The 22,618-nt window shown below is 34.5% G+C and overlaps 1 protein-coding gene across 13 annotated transcripts in view; it reads left to right on the plus strand.

Annotated features, from left to right (window-relative positions):
- Nucleotides 1-19,603, plus strand: part of ewg (DNA-binding protein Ewg) — an 86,586-nt gene extending 66,983 nt beyond the window's left edge. For 11 of the 13 annotated variants that reach the window (XM_069844195.1, XM_069844197.1, XM_069844194.1 and 8 more), the window contains one exon: nt 1,674-19,603. In XM_069844195.1, coding sequence (XP_069700296.1) covers nt 1,674-1,931 — 258 coding nt within the window. In that variant the 3' untranslated portion in view covers nt 1,932-19,603. The remainder of the gene's footprint in view (nt 1-1,673) is intronic. The other 2 variants (XM_069844200.1, XM_069844205.1) reach the window with 1 other exon arrangement.
- Nucleotides 19,604-22,618: the final 3,015 nt, after the last annotated feature.

A 22,618-nucleotide genomic window follows, 5' to 3' on the forward strand; every position in this document is an offset into this window, starting at 1 on the left:
AGAACCCTTCTGTGGCTTAGTTAAAAGTGCTTTTAGGAGTTCAAAGTTTTTTTTTGTGTGAAACACTGGCGCCATTGGATGCCCAAATGAGTCTCAAGATTGTATGGGAAAGGAAAGTAATATGTGGCAGGGCTATGAATTTGATTTTTCATATACCTGTATAAGAATAAAGATACAGTGGAGTGTTACTACCTAATTTTATTGAATACAGTTGGTGTACTGGTACTTCATTGATAACTAGCTTCAAATGATGCCACATTGCTATTAATATAATCATAGAGCAAACTATTTAATGGTATTGGAATCAATGATTAACCATTAATAATGATAGTGAATTTATGACTACACATAAAACACATTTTTAATTTCTAAAACTTGCATAAGTGCAGAAAAAATAAAGACAGTAATGAAAGACAGAGATAACTATTGACATTCTGAATAATTGTAAGAAATTTGTAATTTAATAATAATCAGAGTTGAAAGAAGAAGAGTCACAAATCAAAATCTGAAATGAATTGAAACTAAATGGTCTGAATGACATTACACAACAATATAGAAATAGATGGAAACAACATGAAGGAAGAATGGAACCACATCGTCTACCATTTCAGCTCCTCTATTACAAACCAAATGGAAAGATGAGAATAGGACGTCCAATTAAAAGATGGCGAAATGTTTTCTTTTAACTATGAAACCAGAACAGGCATATTATGACTAAGTCATGAAGAAGAAGAAGAAGAAGAAGAAGAAGAAGAAGAAGAAGAAGAAGAAGAAGAAGAATCAAATATTTCGATCACATATAAAGATTGTTTTATTTTTTTAACCAGTTTTATTACTTGTTTATTTGTTATCATTATTATACATACCTACCATATATATTTCACATCATAGATAATCACTGTAATCAATTGCAGTATCACACATTAGATATTTTATGAACTTCCCCTACATAGAGATTGCTTATATGATAAAGAATACTAGGCACACCAGTATGTTGTTACAATATTTGGAATTTAGGTGAAAATGCAAAAATATTTGTGCAAAAAGGGAGGAAAAAAATCAGTTTTCAAAGAAATAACGTTTTTATCAAAGGGTGAAATATTTAAAGAAAATGTTTTACAGAAGAGTGAAAAAGAAGGAAGAAATTAAAGGAATCAGAAGTTCAATAAATGCTGTTGTTATACAAGTGGTTCTTAAGGATTGAAATGGAACCTTTTATGGCCTTAATTGCAGATTTTCTAAAAAATTTGTTGCACAGCCTGAAATGGAGCATTTATGCAGTAAACTGTAGTATGATGCCCCGACCACATAGGGCTCGTCCTATAACCTCAATGTCATCAAGTTCATAACTGCATTTGTAAAAGTTCACAGTGTGGATGTAAATTCCTCTTTTCTCCTTGTGTACTTCTTGTGGTTGGTTAGAATATGTTTCAAACCAGTCTGTGACATCTAAGATGTAACCTTTCTTCTCAGATGGCTTTCTAACAAGCATGTAGCTACATCTACAGTATATATAATTGTATGTTACTGTAAGTAGAAGTTGTGATTAAATTTAATAGGAAGCACGTAATGAAGAGAATTCAAATTTAATTTTCTACAAAATGTTAAGTGTTACAGGTTCTTTGTTCTTCAATTTCTTATATGTAAGCTTCCTTTGCTTTGGCGTATCTTAGGGAGAAGATCGCCTGTTCCAGGTTGTGACACCAATGGTACAAATCCCAAAAGTGGAACCAACGAACGGTTCAGAAACTGTGGACACCATCACTGTAACACCCCAACTGATGGGAACAACGCATCAGGTGGTAGCAATGGGCAACGAGCCACAAGTACTACAAGTACTATCACTCAAGGACGCTGTCCTAGCAAAGTCTGTTGTGACCTCTACTGGAGAAGTGAAAGAAGAGGTTGCCGCTGCCTCTGCGGACCAGTAGGAATGCAAGTTTGTGTGCAAGTGTGTATGTGAGAGAGTAAGCCACATGGCTTAGTGTTTTTTTTTTTTGTGCTGCAAAATGAACGTGTTATTCCGTATGCATAATTCGTGGTCCTTTTTAAAAGGAAATAAATCGGCTTTCTTGTTGGTAATATACATATAACTGAAAAAGATAATTTAAATTATGCATGTCATCTTATATACGTTTACATAAATAGTCTATTGTTTTCAAGAGTACTGCTGACACTGATTAATTTTGGGTGTATTTAATTTTTTTATTCTCATCACTCTTAAATTATTTAAGGTCAGTAATACTTCGACGAAAAGTCCGTAAAATTGGCTTAGTTAAGAATAACCACAATCTCTGAACTGAACCAGAAACTGGAAAAGAAAAGAGAAAATACCATGTGAAAGAAGTGTTCATTCAGTAAGGCAGTATATAGCATGTGTGTGAAAACCAAAAAACTCATCAAATGTAAATATCTCTGATACGAATATTTATTAAATGTCTAAAAGGATTTTGAATAATTCATGTATGTAATAAATCCGCAAAAACATAATTAATTGGTTTTCATGGTAGGCAATTTACATGAAAGTGCATATAATAGTTCCTGTTTCCCAGATGTGACTCATCTGTAAGTATGACTACAGTCACAGATGTTAATGAAGAATGTAAGACTAGCTTAATTGCCAAATGTTAAATAGAAATTTAAAGTAAGTAATTTTATTTTAGATTTAATTTTCATGCCCATTACTGGATTCCTTATCTGTGACACGTCATACTTGAGGATGTGTGACAGACTTTGTAGAGTCAAATTAGTTTTCCTCTAATCTTACAGTTATAATCTTCGCCTTTCAGAACCATGAGAATGATCAGCTTAAGGTTCATAGTTTCTAAATATCCTTATTCTGGTTATACTTCTCAAGAGAGAAGAACATTTGGGTAGGAAATGTGGATCATAGTATACTGTTACCACAGTGTAAGATGCGTCAGAATTTCATTATTGTTCATTTTACTAGCACAATAATATGAGAACATGATAATATGCAACAAGCCAATAAATTAAAAAGGATAAACCCATACTTAGATTCGTTACAAATAATTATCAGATCAGACATTGTGGTTAAGTTTATATTTTTAAATAGCATAGATATGTATGGTATTTTAACCTGCATTATCATTGCACAGTGCCATGGAAATCCTAGACATTCTTTTATTTAACTTATAGTGATAGAAGAATACAAGGTATTTTCAGGTCAAGTCATAATTTTTACTGTGAAGAAACATGATTTATTATTTGTTTTGCAGTTTTAGTGTATAGCATGTGCCAGTCATTCACTTCATGTTTTAACAATTTGTTGGAAGCTGATTATACATTTAGTCCTCGGATTTGTAGTCATTTAAATAGTTCCTAAATGTAACATTTTATAAAGTATGTTGAATATAAAAGAGCTCTTGCTCGAGACATGTCATATGACATACGCTGTGTTTAAAGTCTTGTTATATTTGAGAGGACGGAGTTTCCAGCGAAGTACTATTTACATGTCAAAAATATATTCTAAATATATTCAAAACGGTACAATGGTGTACTTACACATGACACTTTCTATGAAGAATACTCGTGTTTATGTATTTATTTAAATTAATTTCTGAATTAGTTTGAAAGCAAATGAAAAACAGAAAAAAAAAAAACTTTTTTTGTGGATTTAACAACGTAATTGATCCTTCAGTACCATTTCTCTTCTACATACATAACAAGGCCATTGCTCATGACAAGTCACTGGTTGTAAAGTTGTACGTTTCTTCAACATCTCCACAATGTGCCATCTCTGCTTCCTCTCTGCCTTCTGCTTGTATCATATTTAATTACGAAAATTTGTATCATATGAAAATAACAGGAGAGAAGGAAGATACAGTACACGATGAATGTAAAACTATGTTGTCATTACTGTAATAAGTTACTAAAACGGATCTTTTATGGAGTATTCTTTGAGAATGCTGCTTGCTCTTCATCTCGAATAAATGTGTATGACTTATTTACATGTGTATATGCACACACAAAGATTACATAATGGTATGGAGATAGATCTACGATGTGAACAATACCGGTACCACTACTGAACTTCATAAATCCCTGTAGATCTGTAAGATACAAATCATTACTTACTATGAAATCTGTACCTATCTATGTTTAATACATACTGTTGCCATTGAAATTATAGTTGATTTTTGCCTAACATAGACTTAATTGAGATATGTTCCTAGAATACGATCCATTTGGAAGTTACTTCTCTATGTTCATTGTAAAAAAATATCTGAATTCATTTGATATTTAATTTACTTTGCATAAAAGCTTCAAAATTGGTACAGTTACTTGGAAGGTCTCTTTTCATTTTTGAAATTTTTTGTTATTCTTAAATATAATTATACATTTTCAAAATCGGTCCTCAGCATGAAAACATGTTCATTTCATGCTAAGAATGAAAAGTACAGCTTTTCGTATGTAATAGATTATTGATAATACATTTTATGTAATTTTCTGATATTGTATTCGTGATTTTACCTCCATTTTTACGAAATCGAGAGGTGTTTATAGTGATGACACATAATTTCAAGTTAGACGTTTTAAATTTAAATGTATTCAAATTGAAACATTATACTTCTATGCACAGCACTAGTACATGAAGCATTAATAAAAGTAGCTTTATTAACATTCCTACCACTAACAAGTACTATAGATGTTTGGAGGGAAGGAATTACGGGTTTATTAAATCATATGAGTTTTATTTAAATTTCAGTCTTTATTACAAACAGAAAATATTAAGCAAATCTAGTCTTTCAGGTGAAGCTCCCTGTAAAGCAGATTTGAATAATTTCAAGGGAAAAATTGTTCCGGGGCCGGGTATCGATCCCGGGACCTCTGGTTGAACGTACCAGTGCTCTACCACTGAGCTACCTGGGAGCTCCACCTGACACCGTCTCAACTTTTCCCTTTATATCCACACAACTCGCGTGGGCTGACGAAACGCCAGAGACCCACAACGAGTGCACACAATCTCGTGTATATATATATACGTTATATATATATATATATACACGTTACTGTGTACGTTAACAGAAAACCACAATTCCAAGTCACACAGAGATTGTGTGCACTCGTTGTGGGTCTCTGGCGTTTCGTCAGCCCACGCGAGTTGTGTGGATATAAAGGGAAAAGTATATATATATATATATACGTTACTGTGTACGTTAACAGAAAACCACAATTCCAAGTCACACAGAGATTGTGTGCACTCGTTGTGGGTCTCTGGCGTTTCGTCAGCCCATGCGAGTTGTGTGGCTATAAAGGGAAAAGTTGAGATGGTGTCGGGTGGAGTTCCCGGGTAGCTCAGTGGTAGAGCGCTGGTACGTTCAACCAGAGGTCCCGGGATCGATACCCGGCTCCGGAACAATTTTTCCCTTGAAATTATTCAGAAAATATTAAATTATTAATTTGCTTTTCACAAAATGCAGTAGAAGACTTCATTTTATTTTTGTATGTGTTAACAAAATCGAGTAGATTTGAAACTACTATTGCATTAGTTCTTCAGGAAATCAATACTGACATTTAGCATATTCTTCATGAACATCTAAATATCTCTCTTCCCTTTTCAGCTTCTTTCCTGTCTTTCCTATCTCGTCTAGAAGTTGAAGTGGAAAAAGATATGCTGTTGCATGAAGATATTTTTTGTCGTGTAACAAGAATATGCAAAAAAAAAAAAAAATGCTGTATGAAAAAAACATACAGTATGTGGACAGTAGTGACAGTATTAAAATTTGAGGTATCATCTGCCATCTATTTCTCGTTTCAATTACATCTGTAAACTTCGATTACCTACTAATTATTACAAATCTTTATACAAAATAGTGCACTTACTTGTTCTTTCCCTGCCTTTCACCTTACACCTTAAATGAATTCTCTCAAAGTTTATTTTCATTGATTTGATATTGATACTGTTGCAGTATGGTAGCATACAGATTTACTAGTTACATAACAGATATACTTATGGAAGATGGCTAGCTGAATTTTTATATCATGTGAAGTGAGTTGCTGTATCATTTTATATGAAACTGTTGCTTCTGTTTTACTTGATATTGTTTCATCTAGGAAAATCTTTCCAATCTCCATTGAAAATAATGATACGTCGGTGATAACAATTCATATTTTCTTGCAAATCAAGTACTGAATTACCATTTTTGCTGAATCATGCTTGAATAAACATATCAATAGTAATGTTGCTGTTATAAATAAGATTATTTTCCTGAAAGGACATAAGACAAGCTCTGTGTACAGCAATTAATGTTCATTTAATTATTTACACAGTATTTGAAACTTGCTCTAATTGTATACATATACTGGTATGTATGGAATACTGTAAGTCATACATGGGTACAATTTTCAGTTTCGTCATACATGGGTACAATTTTCAGTTTCGTGAGGCACTCGATTTGAAATAGTTCGTTTATTAGGAGAGGAAACTGCAGAGTAGGATGAGAAATATAAACTGCTGTGACCTGCTTCACCTTATCGTAATTGCTAAGGCGGTCAGTGGCAAATTATTAGGAAAGTGCTTGCTTAACGTGACAGCATTAATCATAAATCTCTTTACTATTTCTCCATCATTGAATTGATTTAAATCACAGGCGAGAAATTGCGTAACTAGCCAATAATATTCCATCACGTTTGTCTGCGTTTATTTTCTTGAATATTCTGGCGTTTATCAAGATTACTCAATAGATTTGCACGTTCTCGACCTAAAATAATTTCAGAAAATCATATATCGTTTTCTACGCACATTTGATATTTTTTTTTATAAATTTCTTTTGGAAATAATACGTACAAACAAATTTAATTCCTCGTACCTTTTAAGGTATAATGTCGTATTTAGTATACTATGCAAATGTTAAGATCATAAATTTTCTTTGGAGTAGTACGAAAAATTATCATTTAATTTGTCTTACCTTCTAATTCAGCATGTTCTTTATGACATAAGGAGTAATGTCGTTGTGTATTAAATTTATTAATGCCTAATAGGATTTTCGAGCATAACATGCATCGTATGTTCTCCCCTTCTAAACAGCAAAAAAACTCTTCCTCCCATTTCTCATGAAATAATCATTTTCTAATGCGTACACACTGCTTTGATAATGCCATTATGCCACCACTGATATTGCTTATGAAACTGATATAGAACCTGCCCACACCTAGCAGCTACGTGAGGGAGGAACGGGGACTGTGAAGATGATGTCACTCAGAGTGATAAGCTCTGTGAAGGTCAGTGAGGCACTAATTCTCAAGTGAGGCACGATGCCCATCTATGCTGTAAGTGGAAACATGATATTGTAATTTTTATTCCCAAATATGTGTACTCATCGCATTTAATTTTTATTTTTATATGTCCATCTTCAAAAACTAAATCTTTTGATTGATCACCAATTACCATGTATTTTGTTCTTTCCATGTTCATCTTTAATTCCATGTCTTATATTCTTCCTTCAATTTTCTTGTCATATATTCAGTATTAACTTCTGATTAATGTTCTTGTTGATACATCTATTATCAGGCTGTACATTTCACTTGACAATATTGTGTCAGAGGAAGAACAATAAAATTGTTGCATATAGCCTACCTCGAGTTCGATTAGTGAACTATGCTACTAGTCAGCAATGCTTGCAATGGAGGGGGAAAGGAACTGGCCACCATTCTACATTATCTCTTGGCTCAATTGCCTCATGACAAAGAGCGGTCCAGCTCATCTCGCCATATACTGGATGTAATTCTTCTAAATTGCTTGTTGATTTATATTTGTGAACAAATTTCAGTTACATTATGAACATTGGACAGTCTTTGTTCTTTAAAAACTGACGTATTTCTTAGCAACAGTAAAAATAAATTACGAATTAAGATTATTGATCAGTCTATATTCTGTCATGAGATGTAAAATTTCTGAATTCTTCTGTCATCTAAATTCTAACATTGAAGTGAAAAGAGTTATATTGTACATAACAAACAAAATCATCTTTACCATGCCTCTTATATTACCGAGGCTGTTTAGTAGCTATGAGATATGTCCATTGCTGTGGAGTAATAATTAGCCTTCTTGGTCGTGAAACGAGTGGGCCCGGGTTCAAATCCTAGTTGGGACAAGTTAAGGCTGGTTCACAATAAACCGGAAACGAGAGTCGGAACGAAAACGAAAACGGTAAAATTGTTAAAATGTATACATTTAGATGTGAGCATTAACAATTAACGAAAAGCTTGCTGGAGCCCGAGATCGGGAACAGAGAGTTGGCCAAGTTTCAACTTTGGCGTTCACGTTTCTGATCACAGCCCACTAGATTCATTCTATTGCCATCTAAAAGCTATTTTGTCGTCGTATATTTTGTAGGAAGAAGACCATGACATAACCTATGCATTATTTTGTTCTGTGCTGTGCATCATGGAACAAGTTTTATTCGATGAGATTCTAATATTGAAATCCTCACATTTACAATAAGTGGTGTACCTCATATAAAGATGAGAAAATGAAGGAGAATACGTGGCTTTCAATAGCTGAATCTTTGAACACCGATCGGAAGCGAATCATATTTTATTACTGTATTGATTGTAATACACACTACATATTCACGCTTCAATTCAATAACTACTGTTGTGTTCATTTTTATTCTATTACAAATGTTTCTTCTCTAATTATTTTACGTTATGGTAGACTTAAAATAGGTTGTGATAATAAAGATGCATGGGCATATTTATAGTATACCGTACCTAATGAAATGTTTCAGTTGAAATTTCGAAGTTGGTTAACCTGTGTTTATGTTGGCTGCCTTGTACTCATGAGAGAATGCCATTCGTCAATCATACACAAATAACATCAGAATGCGTAATATCGACTTTACATATCATTATTGACATACATATCGATATGCATAGTCATCTGCGTTCTCGGTTTATTGGGAATCAAACATTTTCATATTCACGTCCTCTGCTTCTCGTTTTCATTCTGGTTCTCGTTCCCGGTTTATTGTGAACCAGCCTTTACCTGGTTAGAGTTTTTCTGAGGTTTTTCCTCAACCACTCGAAGCAGAATTGCTTGGTAACTTTTGACATTGGACCTCGGACTCATTTCGCCGTCATTAGTATCATTTCCATTAACCTTCTCAATAGTTTACAGGTTGAGCAGAAGGGCATGGCGGACGTGGTTCCAGGATCTGCCTATAGGCAGCATCTGTCTGCGGGAGCTGCACATATCCAGCGAAGCCTCAGGGACTTTAATAAGCAGACTGCAAGTGATGGAGGGAATGTAGTTCCCTTGGATAGATGATGCCTTGGTGAGTTGTGGAATCAATGGTGACATGTTCTTCTGATTGAGTTGCAGCAGATTCAGGCACATGAATTGCGAACAGATGCAATCAGTCTAAAGAGGCAGCAGAATAACATCACAGGAAGGCGGAGGATCAGGTCTCCAGTCAGAATTCGATGCTATGGCTGAATCGATACAATGACACCATGCAGTGAATCATACGCTTGAAAGAAGCGATCCTAAAGACTTCAACAATCATTCCAACATAAGGAGGTTGCACAATAAGCCAAAGACTGTGGTGCTTGTCTGCGGGCCCTCCTCCAAAAAGAAAAAAGAAGGCTATGAGATAATGATATGGAGTAAAGGACAGAAGCCGAATGGGAATGGCAAGGGAAACCAAAGCAACTTCTAGCTTTTTGTGTCATCAGTTTCTCTGTTAGATATCAAACTATGGTTCTTTTGGTGAGAGGTCGTTAATTGATTGAAGTGTGTTTGGATCTTTCATAATAGACATGTGACCTTCATGAATATTATGCATTGAATGGAGGGGAGAAAGAATTGATATTCTCTTACGTTGTTAATTTCCACTAAATATGAAATTAGTGCAGTCGAATTTATACACAGGCGAATAAGAGATTATCACAAATTTAATTTTATACCTTATGTGATACTATGTTAAGTAATAATTCTATTCTGCTACCAAAATCTATAAGTAACTCAAAATTGGAAATATGAATTAGACAGGCATATCATTCCAAACACGCTACAAAGAACACATTAAAGCAATAACCAGAGGACACAATACATCTACATATGCCAATCACATAACCAATGCAAACCATACATACAATAACATAAATGCGGACATGGAAATACCACAGTCTACTATATACAGTCGCGAAGCTCAATATGTAGTAAAAATGCAAACATGGGTAGTTGCCCACCACTAGGATCGCTACTATCGCCTCATCATCGTAGATCTCTTTCCTAGCAGCCGACAAAATATGTTACACTTTCGTTGTCGTGTTCTTTTGGAAAAATTAACACCTTCCTTCCATTATTGAAATATTAAATGCATAAAGTTAATTTATTATTTTAATGAAGTATATTAAATTCCACCATAAACTCGAAGATACCTGCAAGAAATAACTTAATATAATTTTTGTTTGTGCAAAACGAACTGAAATTTACTATAATAGCTTCACTCATTCAAGATCATAGCGATAATTAACTATGAAACCAATAAATATTGATTTGCATTTCTCTTTACAACAATAATAATGGAAATATGAATTAATGGAGTAACTTACGTGTACCAGTACTTGTAGTGTAGGCTTACGTAGTTAACAAAGTGGGATGAGGTTAAGCAATAATAATCACACCAGAATTGGAAATAAAACGTGATCAATAAATTTTATTGTAACAGACTTTTTCTACGTCTCTAGTAAAGCAACAAATAAAAATAACAACAAAATTAACAGCTATAATTAAAAACATTCCTTTGAAGAAAAAAGTAGGCCTAAGCAATAATAATCCCACCAGAATTGAAAATAAAACGTGATCAATAAATTTCATTAAATCAAACTTAATTTTTCTACGTCTTTAGTAAAATAACACATAAAAATAATAACAAAATTAATAGCTACAATTAAAAATATATCCTCTGAAAAAAAAAGGAGACCTAACCTTTATTTCTCTGGAAATTTAGCAGCCTAAGTGACAGAACTTTAACCGGTATCTAATGTCTTTTCGGTTAGACTGAAACATTTCATTGTGAAATTTAAGGATATAATTTATTCTAACAGTCACAAAGAACTTCAAATTAACAGTTTTGTTTTTGCACAGCATTCTTGTGGAAACCCAGGAACCTTTCTGAATCTTTCGGAAATCGGAAAAAGGATAACTCTGGCCACTTTCTCTTACTGTTGCTACAATTTATAGCACTACAAACGTCTCCTCCTTGTCCCATATTATTATTCCAATTATTATATTTTAGCCATTAACATTTTCATTATAACCAATAACGAACATTTCACAAGCATCAATGTGAAATACGAGCTAGCACTCAATAGAAATACGACACAGTCCAAAGTCGACCATGGACAGTCTATTGTTTCTAGTTGCTAACCGCTTGGAGCGCTTTATCACGAGATTTGCAAAAAAACACCTCAAGCTTCGCGACTGTATATAATAGACTGTGGAAATACTACACATACAACTCAAGAACGAAAAACTCAACACACTAGAACAATACAAAATATACAAACACACTAAAACACACCCCGATCAAATTCTCAACACAGATCAATTTCAGTACACACACACACTATTTGACTCCACTCTTCAACACTTTCAACAATCAAACACACCCACATAACAGGCAGAGAAGTTCGAGATGACGCCGAGATCTAGTAGGCTCTGAGGATGGTGCGTGAAGCACTGAAACAGCTGTAAGCCGCACAAATTTTCATAATTAACACGAGTAAGTCTGCTAGTTAATCAATTAATTAAAAAAATATATTTAACTATTTTGGAAGCCTCCAGATGGAGAAATATTCATTACTTCAGCAGTTTCGACTAAAGAAAAGAATTTCACTTCCTGAAGTATTTTCTTTTTTTTCATTTATAGTTGAAAAATAAAAAGTAATGGCAGTGCAAATGTACGTGTGAAATGTTAGTTCATTATATTTCGAATACAGTAGAACCTCACTAATTTGGACTAATTGGAGGAAAGTCCAATCTGAATTAGTGAAAATACAAATTATAGAGAATTTACTTAAACAGGAATATTTTGACAATTAAAAATAATAATGGTATTGTATTGTTGCTTAATTACGAACTTATTGTTTAATCATTCTATTTTACAAGTATATGGAACACAAAACATTACTTTAAAAGAAGAATGAGTTCAAAGTTATTTAGCTCAAGTCCATTATTACACAGAAAATACTAGCTTTGGAATTTCAGATTGTGATTTAAAGAAAGAGGTAAGTGTTGTTCGCGCTGCTGTTTTTTCATGTACACTCTTTGACACAGAAAATGGTCACTCTCCTGCAGCGTGAATATGTAAGTGTTGTTCAGGTTAGCACATGATGCACACAGGGAAATATTTAGCATCGAGGTCTGAGGTTGAAATCAAGTCGTAGCAGTGATGTATCTGTATGTCACAAAGCGACATATTGCCTACAAAGTTTTCATGATTTAGCAATAGAGCTTTTTCTTCTTGTTACAAAGACTGGGCTTCGAATCTCTCCAGGTAAAACGCAGCATGTAAACACAACCCAAGCTATTCCAAGGTGGGACTTAATTCATGTCAAAGGGTATACCTCATGACTCATTTCTTTTAAGGCATGTTAAAATTTGTAATACAAGGGGGATCCAGGAAATAACGACCGTTTTGTTGTAATAATTAAAAAAAATATATTTGAAAAAAACAAAGTCTGTTACATAACTGAAGCTTCCTTTACTTCTCTACATAATCACCACCTACATTTAAACATTTGTCATATCTGTTCACTAGCTTTAGAATTCCCGTGTTATACTCCTCTGCCGCCAGTTCATTAAGCCAGGTGTTTACTGTCTTCTTCAACTCTTCATCACTTCCAAAACGCGTACCACCCAGAAAGTCTTTCAGCTTAGTGAAAAGGCGAAAATCGCTAGGAGCAAGGTCTGGACTATAGGGCGGATGATCAAAGATTTCCCAACCGAATTGATCCAGCAATTCTCGAGTTGAAGCAGCAATGTGCGGGCGGGCACAGATTTTGTGGTAGCCAAGATGTTGCGACACAATTTCACCAAGCAAAGAACGAGAAATGTCAGGAAAGGCAATATGCAATTCATTGAGTGATGTGCGCCTGTCTTGCAAGATTCTGTCGTTCACTTTAGTCTTCAGGTCTTCTGTGATGAGTGATGGGCGTCTGGGTCGAGTTTCATCGTGGACATTTGTTCGCCCATTGTTGAACATTTCGCACCATTTTCTCACATTTCTTTCATTCATTACAGTATCACCATACACTTCTTTCAATTGCCGGTAAATTTCTGCAGGTTTCAAATGTCGGGCATTCAAAAATCGAATCACATTCCTCACCTCACAGTCGGCGGGATTATCAATCACGTCGTTCATTTTGAAGTAACACAAAATGCACAATGGCGACTTGTTGCAACCAGTACTCACAACATTATGAGAACACATGTTAAGGAAGCCAGTTGACCTTCAAACAAGGAAGGGGAGTCAGCTGCGCGGCGGGTATGCGCGAATGGTCGTTATTTCCTGGATCCCCTCGTACTTCAGATTACAGTGCAGAAATGAAGTTAATGTTCTAGTATCTAACTTAATCTTATGCTAGTTAATTTGAATTTATCACCACATTTTTCACTCTTTGCAATCACTTCTACCTTCGATGTTTGGAATATTGATCTCCAAGTATCCTGTGTAAAAAAGAAAAGCTGTCTGAATTAGCAAGGTTTCATTGTGTTATGGGTAATAATTTATTTCCTTATTAATTTAGTATGTGTGTCTTCAGCAATCAACAAATTGTTAAAAAGAGACGATCTGGCAAAATCATGAAATGAAAGAAAAAATGAAGTAAATTGAACGAGATGCATTACATAATGGAAAATCTCAAATAACCAAATAGCTCATTTTGAGTCTTATCTTTAATGTGCACTACATATTGTATATGGAAGAACAGTATATTTCGCATTTATACTGAAGCATGAATGTGTAAATGTTAACCTCATTTCCGAAACCATCCCTCCCTTTCAGTCTTGTTTTATTTTCACTTTAATTTTGCTTCATGTGATTGCTGTGCCATAGCATATACTTGTATTGTTAACAACACAGATCAAGAAGACGTGGTACTTTAGGTTGAAGTACAAACCGAATCCTATTACACCTCCTGACCCAACCCCATTCTTCCCATAAGCTGCACCCTGTGCCAAAGACAATATTTTGGAACACATATTTCACAAGTCACACATGCTATATCTTCAGGGATTGAAATTGTAACAAATCAAGTTAATTTTCACCGAAAATAGACTGATTTTGTTATTCTTATTTGTAAATGTTTAATATGTGCAACATTTTAACTTAGTGTAAGGCATTTGTTGCCTGTATGTTAATAGGTATCTAGCCATGTTTGGTTTTTAGACTGTGTTATGATGTGTCCAGTTACTTGGATGTTACATCCATTTTTAAATATTCAACATATTATGTCAAGAGGTTTATGCTAATGACTTCTATTATTATTATTATTATTATTATTATTATTATTATTATTTTATTTGTGGTGTCCAGAATTTGAACCAACAAAAATTCTTGATCTCAGACTTGTATACATATGTACAAATGCATTGTTTGTATGTTACGAAATCAATGCAAAATCCTCTATTTGAATTCTTTAATATGTTCGTGTTTAATTATTGTAGATTAAAAGAACTTTCATTAAAGTCAAATTGACGTATTTGTTCTTCATGTAATTTGACTTCTAAAGAAAGAGTACATGTCTACTTCTATTAGGAAGCATTTACTACTAGCAATACTGTTGCTGTTATTTACTCATTTTTAGCTTTGTAAACTTTACTTTCAATGTGAAACCCATACTTACTTGCTTACTTACTGGCTTTTAAGGAACCCGGAGGTTCATTGCTGCCCTCACATAAGCCCGCCATTGGTCCCTATCCTGAGCAAGAATGTGAAACCCATATGAATCCAAATTATTTTTAATCCCTATTAGTGATGCATAATCCTGATTTGGATGAATTCTTCATTTTGCATGGAGGTGTGCAATACGAATGCATGTGACATTGTTATAAAACAGTTTTCTTTACAAACCTGTTTAAAAATACGTAATATCAATATATTGGTATTAATACAGGGTGATTCAAAAGTGCGGTTGGACAAAGTCCTTTACTAATGCAGATAGCAAAAAATGGAAAAAGAGGGAAGTTGTTGGAAATATGTAGTTTTCAATCTCATGTGCTTGAATTTTCAATGTAGAATACACCGTTGCAGCTGTACACTAGTATGACACCGGCCAGTTCCAATGCTGCCAAATTAGTGACTTTTCTGCTAGTTCTACCAGATTTTAGATACGTATTGTTTGTAGTTGACATGCAGAGTTTAGTAGTTATTTAACTTCTCATAGTGGAAAGAAACATTTTTTTACATTAATAGCATAAGAATTAAAGGGAATTTCATTTTTGTTTGGTACTTTTCCCTGAACTTGTATTGGCAACACTCCTAATTATCATTTTGTAATTTACCCTATATACTGCGTATCTAAAATTCGATATAACTAGCGGAAAAACCATTAATTTGGTAGCATTGAGACTGCCAAATGTGTCATACTAGTGCACAGTCTCAATGACTTACTATACATTGAAAATTCAAGCACATTAGATTGAAAATTACATATTTCCAACAATTTCCCCCTCTTTTCATTTTTCGCTATCTACACTAATAACGGAGTTTGTCTATGTCACCAGATTTTTTAATCATTCTGTATAAATAATGTTGATGCTTTTTTAAGCAACATTATGAAACAAATTAGATTTGGTGATTGTCATATAAGATCGTAATACTTGTCACAGTCTCACTCAAAAAAATGTTAGAAATTAATCAAAGTTACTGTGATTTTCATACAGCTTCATGCAACACATGATGGAATTACTTTGTGTATTACTGTGACAAAGTTTTGTAAACATCTTATCCATTCCATTGATAAACAGTACTGTGGCTTTCCAACTGCGCTGTAGTCTAATGAATTAGACATTGTTTCAATGATCCTACAATATATTTCATTATAGGAGTCACATATAATTGGGCTGTTTGGAAAATGACATGGTGCAGTAGTTTCACATTTACTTTTCTGGATTAATAATGCAGATTTTGATGGTTTTGAAGAAAACGTGAAATTATTGCAGAGGAGAAGAAAGCATGTTGAAGAAACCTATCTGCAGTTGGAATTAAAGGCTGGGTCTCATGAAATGTGAATTACATTACCCATTCGAATGATGTGTCTGGATGAACAGTAATGAAGTTAATTAGATGAGATTAGATTAAATTTGATTGCATTTGACTTCAGATGATATTTCCAACATTTTACACGTTAAATCTTTCGTACACTACTTTTAACATTTGAATATAAATAATTGATTAAATGGCGATGAAAACCAACCACCACCACCACACACATACATAACACATCTAATCACCTCACACAACACAAACATGCTGCATTCAGGACAATGGTACACAGATTACTCAACATACCCATGAGCCAACAACACTACAATGAAGAAGTGAACACAATCAAATACATAGCACAAGAAAATGGTTACAACCCAACATCATAGGGAAGACAAAACAATAACTCAACAAACACAAAAACACACAAAACACAACACAAACACAAGAACACAAGAAATACATCACACTAACATATGAAAACAAAAACACACACAAGATCGAATCCTCACTCAGAAAACAGAAATACAACATAGCATACAGAACAGAAAACACACTACAAAGACATCTCAACACACAAACAAATAAATACAACCACACAGGCGTATACAAACTCACATGCAATAGTTGCGACAGTTTCTACATTGGACAGACAGGCAGATTATTCCAAACTCGATACAAAGAACACATTAAAGCAATAACCAGAGGACACAATACATCTACATATGCCGAACACATAACTAATGCTAACCACACATACAATAACATAAATAGAGACATGGAAATCGTACACTTTCAACCCAAAAACCAAAAACTCAACACAATAGAACAATACGAAATATACAGACACACCAAAACACACCCTGATCAAATTCTCAACACACAGATCAATTTCAGAACACACACACACCACATTTCAACACTTTTCAACAATCGAACGCACCCACACAACAGGCAGCGAAGTTCGAGATGACGCCGAGATCTAGTAGGCTCTGAGGATGGTGTGAAGAAACACCGAAACAGCTGTAAGCCGCACATGTTTACACAATTAACACGAGTGAGATCGCCATTTAATCAATTATTATCAACATTTTATTTTACTATTAATTTCATGTATGGTATTTTCACTTTCTTGCATACCCCTGGATATACATCCAGTTCTGCACCATGCACAAGTTCCCACGATTTTACATTCTCTCTCATTTCAGTGCTAGGATCTTCTACCTTCCTTTTACTATAATTCTAGCTCTGATACCAGAGAACTGTGTAATTACACAGGACTGCAGATACATCTATTTGTAAAGTAGAAAATTCGGTAATGAAGAAGCTGTCAGATGATCTTGCCTGGAGCTTTCTTGCTAAGAAATAGGTGTGTTTTACTGGCTGTGTATCTATGATGAGAAAGTTTCTGCTTTACTTCTCTTCATTAATAATTACTATTGTTAAAAATATTGCCCTTTGCCAGGTTTGTAACTCCTGAACTTCAGATCTAATGGTACCACAGTAACCACTTGACATCAAGGACAATAGAACAATATTGACCACTGATAAAGCGACACACAGAGCCAAATGACCAACAGTATTAGTCCAGTCTCCAGGTTCTGATTTGGGTTTCGTGTCTCTTACTAATAATCGTTACTGTATGAATTAAAATTTATAAATCTTCTACTTTCTGGCACAAGCTTCCTCCTCTACTTCCCCACTTAAAAAAAATGGCTTACTAGTCAAGTGAGCTGGAGAGTTTATGGATGTAGAACTATGTCTGTCAGCAAGGACAGTTCTAGGCGAAATTGGCGAAAGAAATCTTTTGAATTTGTTTCGTTTTTGAATTAATGAATGAGTGTTTTATAGAGTACCGCTATGCTTCCAGATTAAAGATGTGGTTTACAGAGTATACTTACAAATTAGACTTAGGCCTATAGACGAATACAATGTTCTACAGCCACAGAGTCCATGAAGCTCATGTGCATCAGCATTTGCTTGCATCCTCTCAGTCATCTCATACTCCGCAGAAATAATCTTTGGATTTTTTATTCGTCTTGAGATCCCCTTTTCTCCTATTGTTCTCGTTTTCACCTTTACATTCTCTCATCTTTTGAATTTCAAAGCATTTTGAAATTTCACGAATTTTCACGACAACTTTTTGAAAGTTGAGACTCGAATTATCCTGAATCATTTTTTTCTCGCGTTTATTTAGGTGATATCATCACGCTCTTTAGATCAACACTTCAAATGTCTGGATTGGTTGAGATCTCACAGAACTATACACATAAAATGATTGGCAGAATGCAGTTTTCGAAGCATGCTTTGACTCAACCATCTCGCGGCCTTGTGTCATCTGAACCATGGCAACCATTCTTGAAATAATGTGATTGAATTGTATTCACTGCGTTGATGAAATTTAATTTTGTCTGTTCACTTATGTTCTACTCTGAGTTCCTCTTTTTCTACTAAAAAAGAAAATATTTTCATTGTACTTCACTTGAACTTTGAACACATAAACATGGTTGGTCAAAGTTCTAAGTTTCAAACTAGTGGTGGCTAGTCATTAAGGACAACAGGCAGGAGTGTAGTCCTTCCAATTATTATGAGAAAAGTTAAACTAACTGCTTAAGCAAAAATATTCATTAAAAAATAAGAGCACTCCTTAAATTTGTATTTCACATGAATCTCTTGCTAAAGAGAAAAGTGTGTAGGTTATGTCTTGTTTGAAAGTTGCAAGTGATGTCAGAACTACAGATGTGGAGAGACAGTGGACCACAGCCCAATGACAGCCATTGCTCTTAACAATGAGAAATTCTTATATGATTGTCTACATTGTCTAACATTTCAATTGCTGGTATTTTAATAACCATTTACTGGTATGTTAACCTAAATGTTTACATTGTTTAACCGTAAATTGGTTACGAGTAAATACTATAAAATTTGTAATAAAGATCTCTGGTCAATTATATTAATAAAAGACTCTGCCTTCCCAGAAGAAGAAGAAGCAAATCCAGAAAATTATTAATCCTAAAAAGATTTTTATTATAATGGCAGTATACATACTGTACATTAAATTTGTGTATTATTGATTGCCACTGTTTCAAACCACTTTCCAGATCACAGCAGAAGTTAGTGCCACCTGGTAAATGATAATACTCAAATTTCATTGTTTTGGTGCGTGTAAATTTTATTGAAATTTGTATCCATTTTCCTGCTGCCCAAAATATCTGTGTCGGACATTGCTTGTTCTTCTGAAACCAAATTACTGTATACCCATTCTTTATCTTCTGCCACTATTGAATGAATATGAATGTAAGTGAGAATGGACCAAATTCATTGTGTTTTTAATGTTGGAATTTAATAAAGACCATTCTCGTTTTCTTCTGGTATAACGTAAGCTTCAGTAACCTGTCCTGTTCTCAGATACCATCTTATCTATTTCTTGCATATCCTGTGTCTCGGTTGTATATGTACAGTCTTAGAAAAAGGTTTGTCGCACAGATACTTTAGATGTCTCAGAAAGGAGGCAGGACGCATAATCAGACATACAACGAAATAAAACTAATTTTATTACCTGAACTAGTCCTTCACTTGTGAACCAGGTCCTCTGATCAAGCACACTGCCTCCTTTCTGGGACTTATAAAGTATCTGTGCGACAAAACCTTTTCTAAGACTGTACATGTACTGGGTGTTCATTTCAAAGTGTGTTATGACGTCACTGTTGTGAGTCAGCGATTTGAAGCGAGTTTCAGCTTTTATGTCAGAGAAGTTGCCTATTAATCAAGGCGTTCAATCTGAACTAGAGAATGTGTACGGTATAACTTGAATGTCGTAGCAACAGATGGCGGTCTGTAAAGTCTATGTGCTACCATAACCTCTTTCGAACTGTGTTTTGCTCGGGCAAGTCGTACGCAGGGTATTTGTTATCATCGATTGCGTACGGCAACATTCCAGAACACAAATCAAAATGCTCCGTGTCCATGTTGACCGTCCAAGTTAATGTCAACAAATACGTAAGTAATCGTCTTAACCCTCTCCCCATATCCCGACAGTAAGAAAAAAACTCACTTCAGTACATGCTTCCAAACAGTTCACATTCTTGTCACTACTGGCGTTACCGTACGTATCGGTAAGTAATCTTCAGAATGAACGCCGTACTTGCTAGGCAACTTCTCTCGCATTTAGGTAATACACCTCTGCGGAAGTGTAGGAAGATTGAATTCTCGAGGCTCATCGGCTAGCCACATGACGACATACAGTGAGCCATGACACATTTTGAACTGAACACCCAGTATATACAGAATGTCCCAGTTATCTTGCTCACCTAAAATACATTTTTTCCTAGGTGCCACATGAAAAATTGTTTCAAACAAAAGTTGTTTATGTGCAATGGGGAATTAATACACTACCATGGGTATATCTTCCTTTCAACCTTGCTTATTAAAGAGATGCAAGTAATGACTTCGTTTCTTTAACTACCATCATGTACATTTTATTCAATGAAACATTTAACCTCCTCAGGTCTGTTCAAAAATTTATCACAATGTACCATTCTAATAAATAAAACATATTAAGCTGGAGCTGTGTTTTGTATATGTTTAGTATGTATTTTGTAATTTGTAACCTTAAATTTTCTCTTACAAGTTTTCATATCTATAGTCCTCGTATGATTGTAACTATTTCTTTTTATCCTTCTGTTGAAAGTACAGTTTTCACTCCAATAGAGCACAGCTAATTACTTTATAAAATTATCTGGATAATCTTCCTAGTTTTGTTTTTATACAGTTATTTGGATTTTTCTACAAATATATTGGAATTTGTATAATTTATGTTCTGTACCTTCATTGTGATTAAGAAATTTGACATCCTCAACAGTAAAAGATAAAATATTATCTCTTCGTTTATTAGTATTAGTTTTCAGTTGTAATCTTCACTTGTCTCATATAAAAGAAAAGATTGCTCCACATGCTCCTCCAGTGCCAGGTTAGCACTTCATATTCTTATTAATGTTGGGTTTTAGAATGTCACCCAGGCCACAGCACAGTTCGGAACCACTCTAGAAAGAGTATAAGCATAAACGAGAATGGATAAAATTCACTGTGTTGGCGTTTGTAAATGTTGAAATTCAGTTACAGTTGAATTTTGTTACAGCGACCACGATTATTGCGACATCTCGGCAAGAGTCCTTAAAAAGTATGGCTTTTAATATTGTTTTTATGTATAATAAACAAATGTGATTTATTACTTTTATAATGACACACTCTTAATAAGCAGCTCGTTTATAGTGGTATTAACAACAGTATCACTTCTCTCTAAGAATTCATGTTCTATGTACATTAAACCAAGAAGTTTTGCCTCCTAATTTTTTATTTCACAGTGAGTATATTTATTCGAGTAAAACAAAAAGTGATACTTTTTAAAACTTTATTGTTGCTCCATATAATTATTTCTCCACATAGTTTCCCTGGTGACCAAGACATCTTTCCCAACGGGAGACCAGTTTCTCGATACCATCACTGTAAAATATTTCATTTTTATGACAAAACCACAGCCTCACTTCTGTCTGCACTGCATTGTCAGAATCAAGGTATATTCCTCTTAGGTGTTCTTTAAGTTTTGGAAACAGATGAAAATCTGATGGCGCCAGATCAGGACTGTATGGAGAATGATCAAAGACAGTGAAACCAAGACCCGTTGTGCACAAAATTTTCGGAATTCCAGTTCTGTGATTATCACCTGCACATGCTCCTGTGATATGCCACACTTGACTGGTAGCTGCTTCTGTGTTAATGAGCTCATCTACATGATTGTGATCATCATCAGTTGCAGTACATGGCCTTCCACTCTGTCCTTTGTCACACAAGTTGAAAGTCTCACCAAATTCATTACAAACACGAATAGACCAACATCGCACAGTACTGATGTCTACACATTCATCTCCATAAACAGCCTTCATTCTCCCTATGAATGTCAATTGGGGCTACATTTTCTGCCATTAGAAACAATTACAGCATGTTGCTTCAGACGCACCAACATAGTGCTATTACATGCTGCCATGTTTCAGACTATAATTTAGAGCTGTGTAGCATCAGGGATACGAAACTTGCGTCATTGAAGCATTGACAGCTAATACTCCGAAATATGTTAACAATAACACAAAAATTAGGAGACATTACTTTTCAAAACACCCTCTTATAAACGTCATAATATTGCCTAGCACTGATGTAAAAACAGTCATCACAAGTAAATTTTCTCTCTCTGTCTCTCTTTTTTGTGGTGGGGGGAGTCTGCAGGTAGGATTTAATGAATATTAATACAGGGAATCACGTCTCAAATCATACTATATCTTGGATTGAATATGTGAATTTCTAGTGTAACTGTGTCTGTTGTTATA

This window comes from Periplaneta americana, chromosome 13 (assembly GCF_040183065.1).
Source record: "Periplaneta americana isolate PAMFEO1 chromosome 13, P.americana_PAMFEO1_priV1, whole genome shotgun sequence".
In the NCBI taxonomy this organism is placed as follows: Eukaryota; Metazoa; Arthropoda; class Insecta; order Blattodea; family Blattidae; genus Periplaneta; species Periplaneta americana.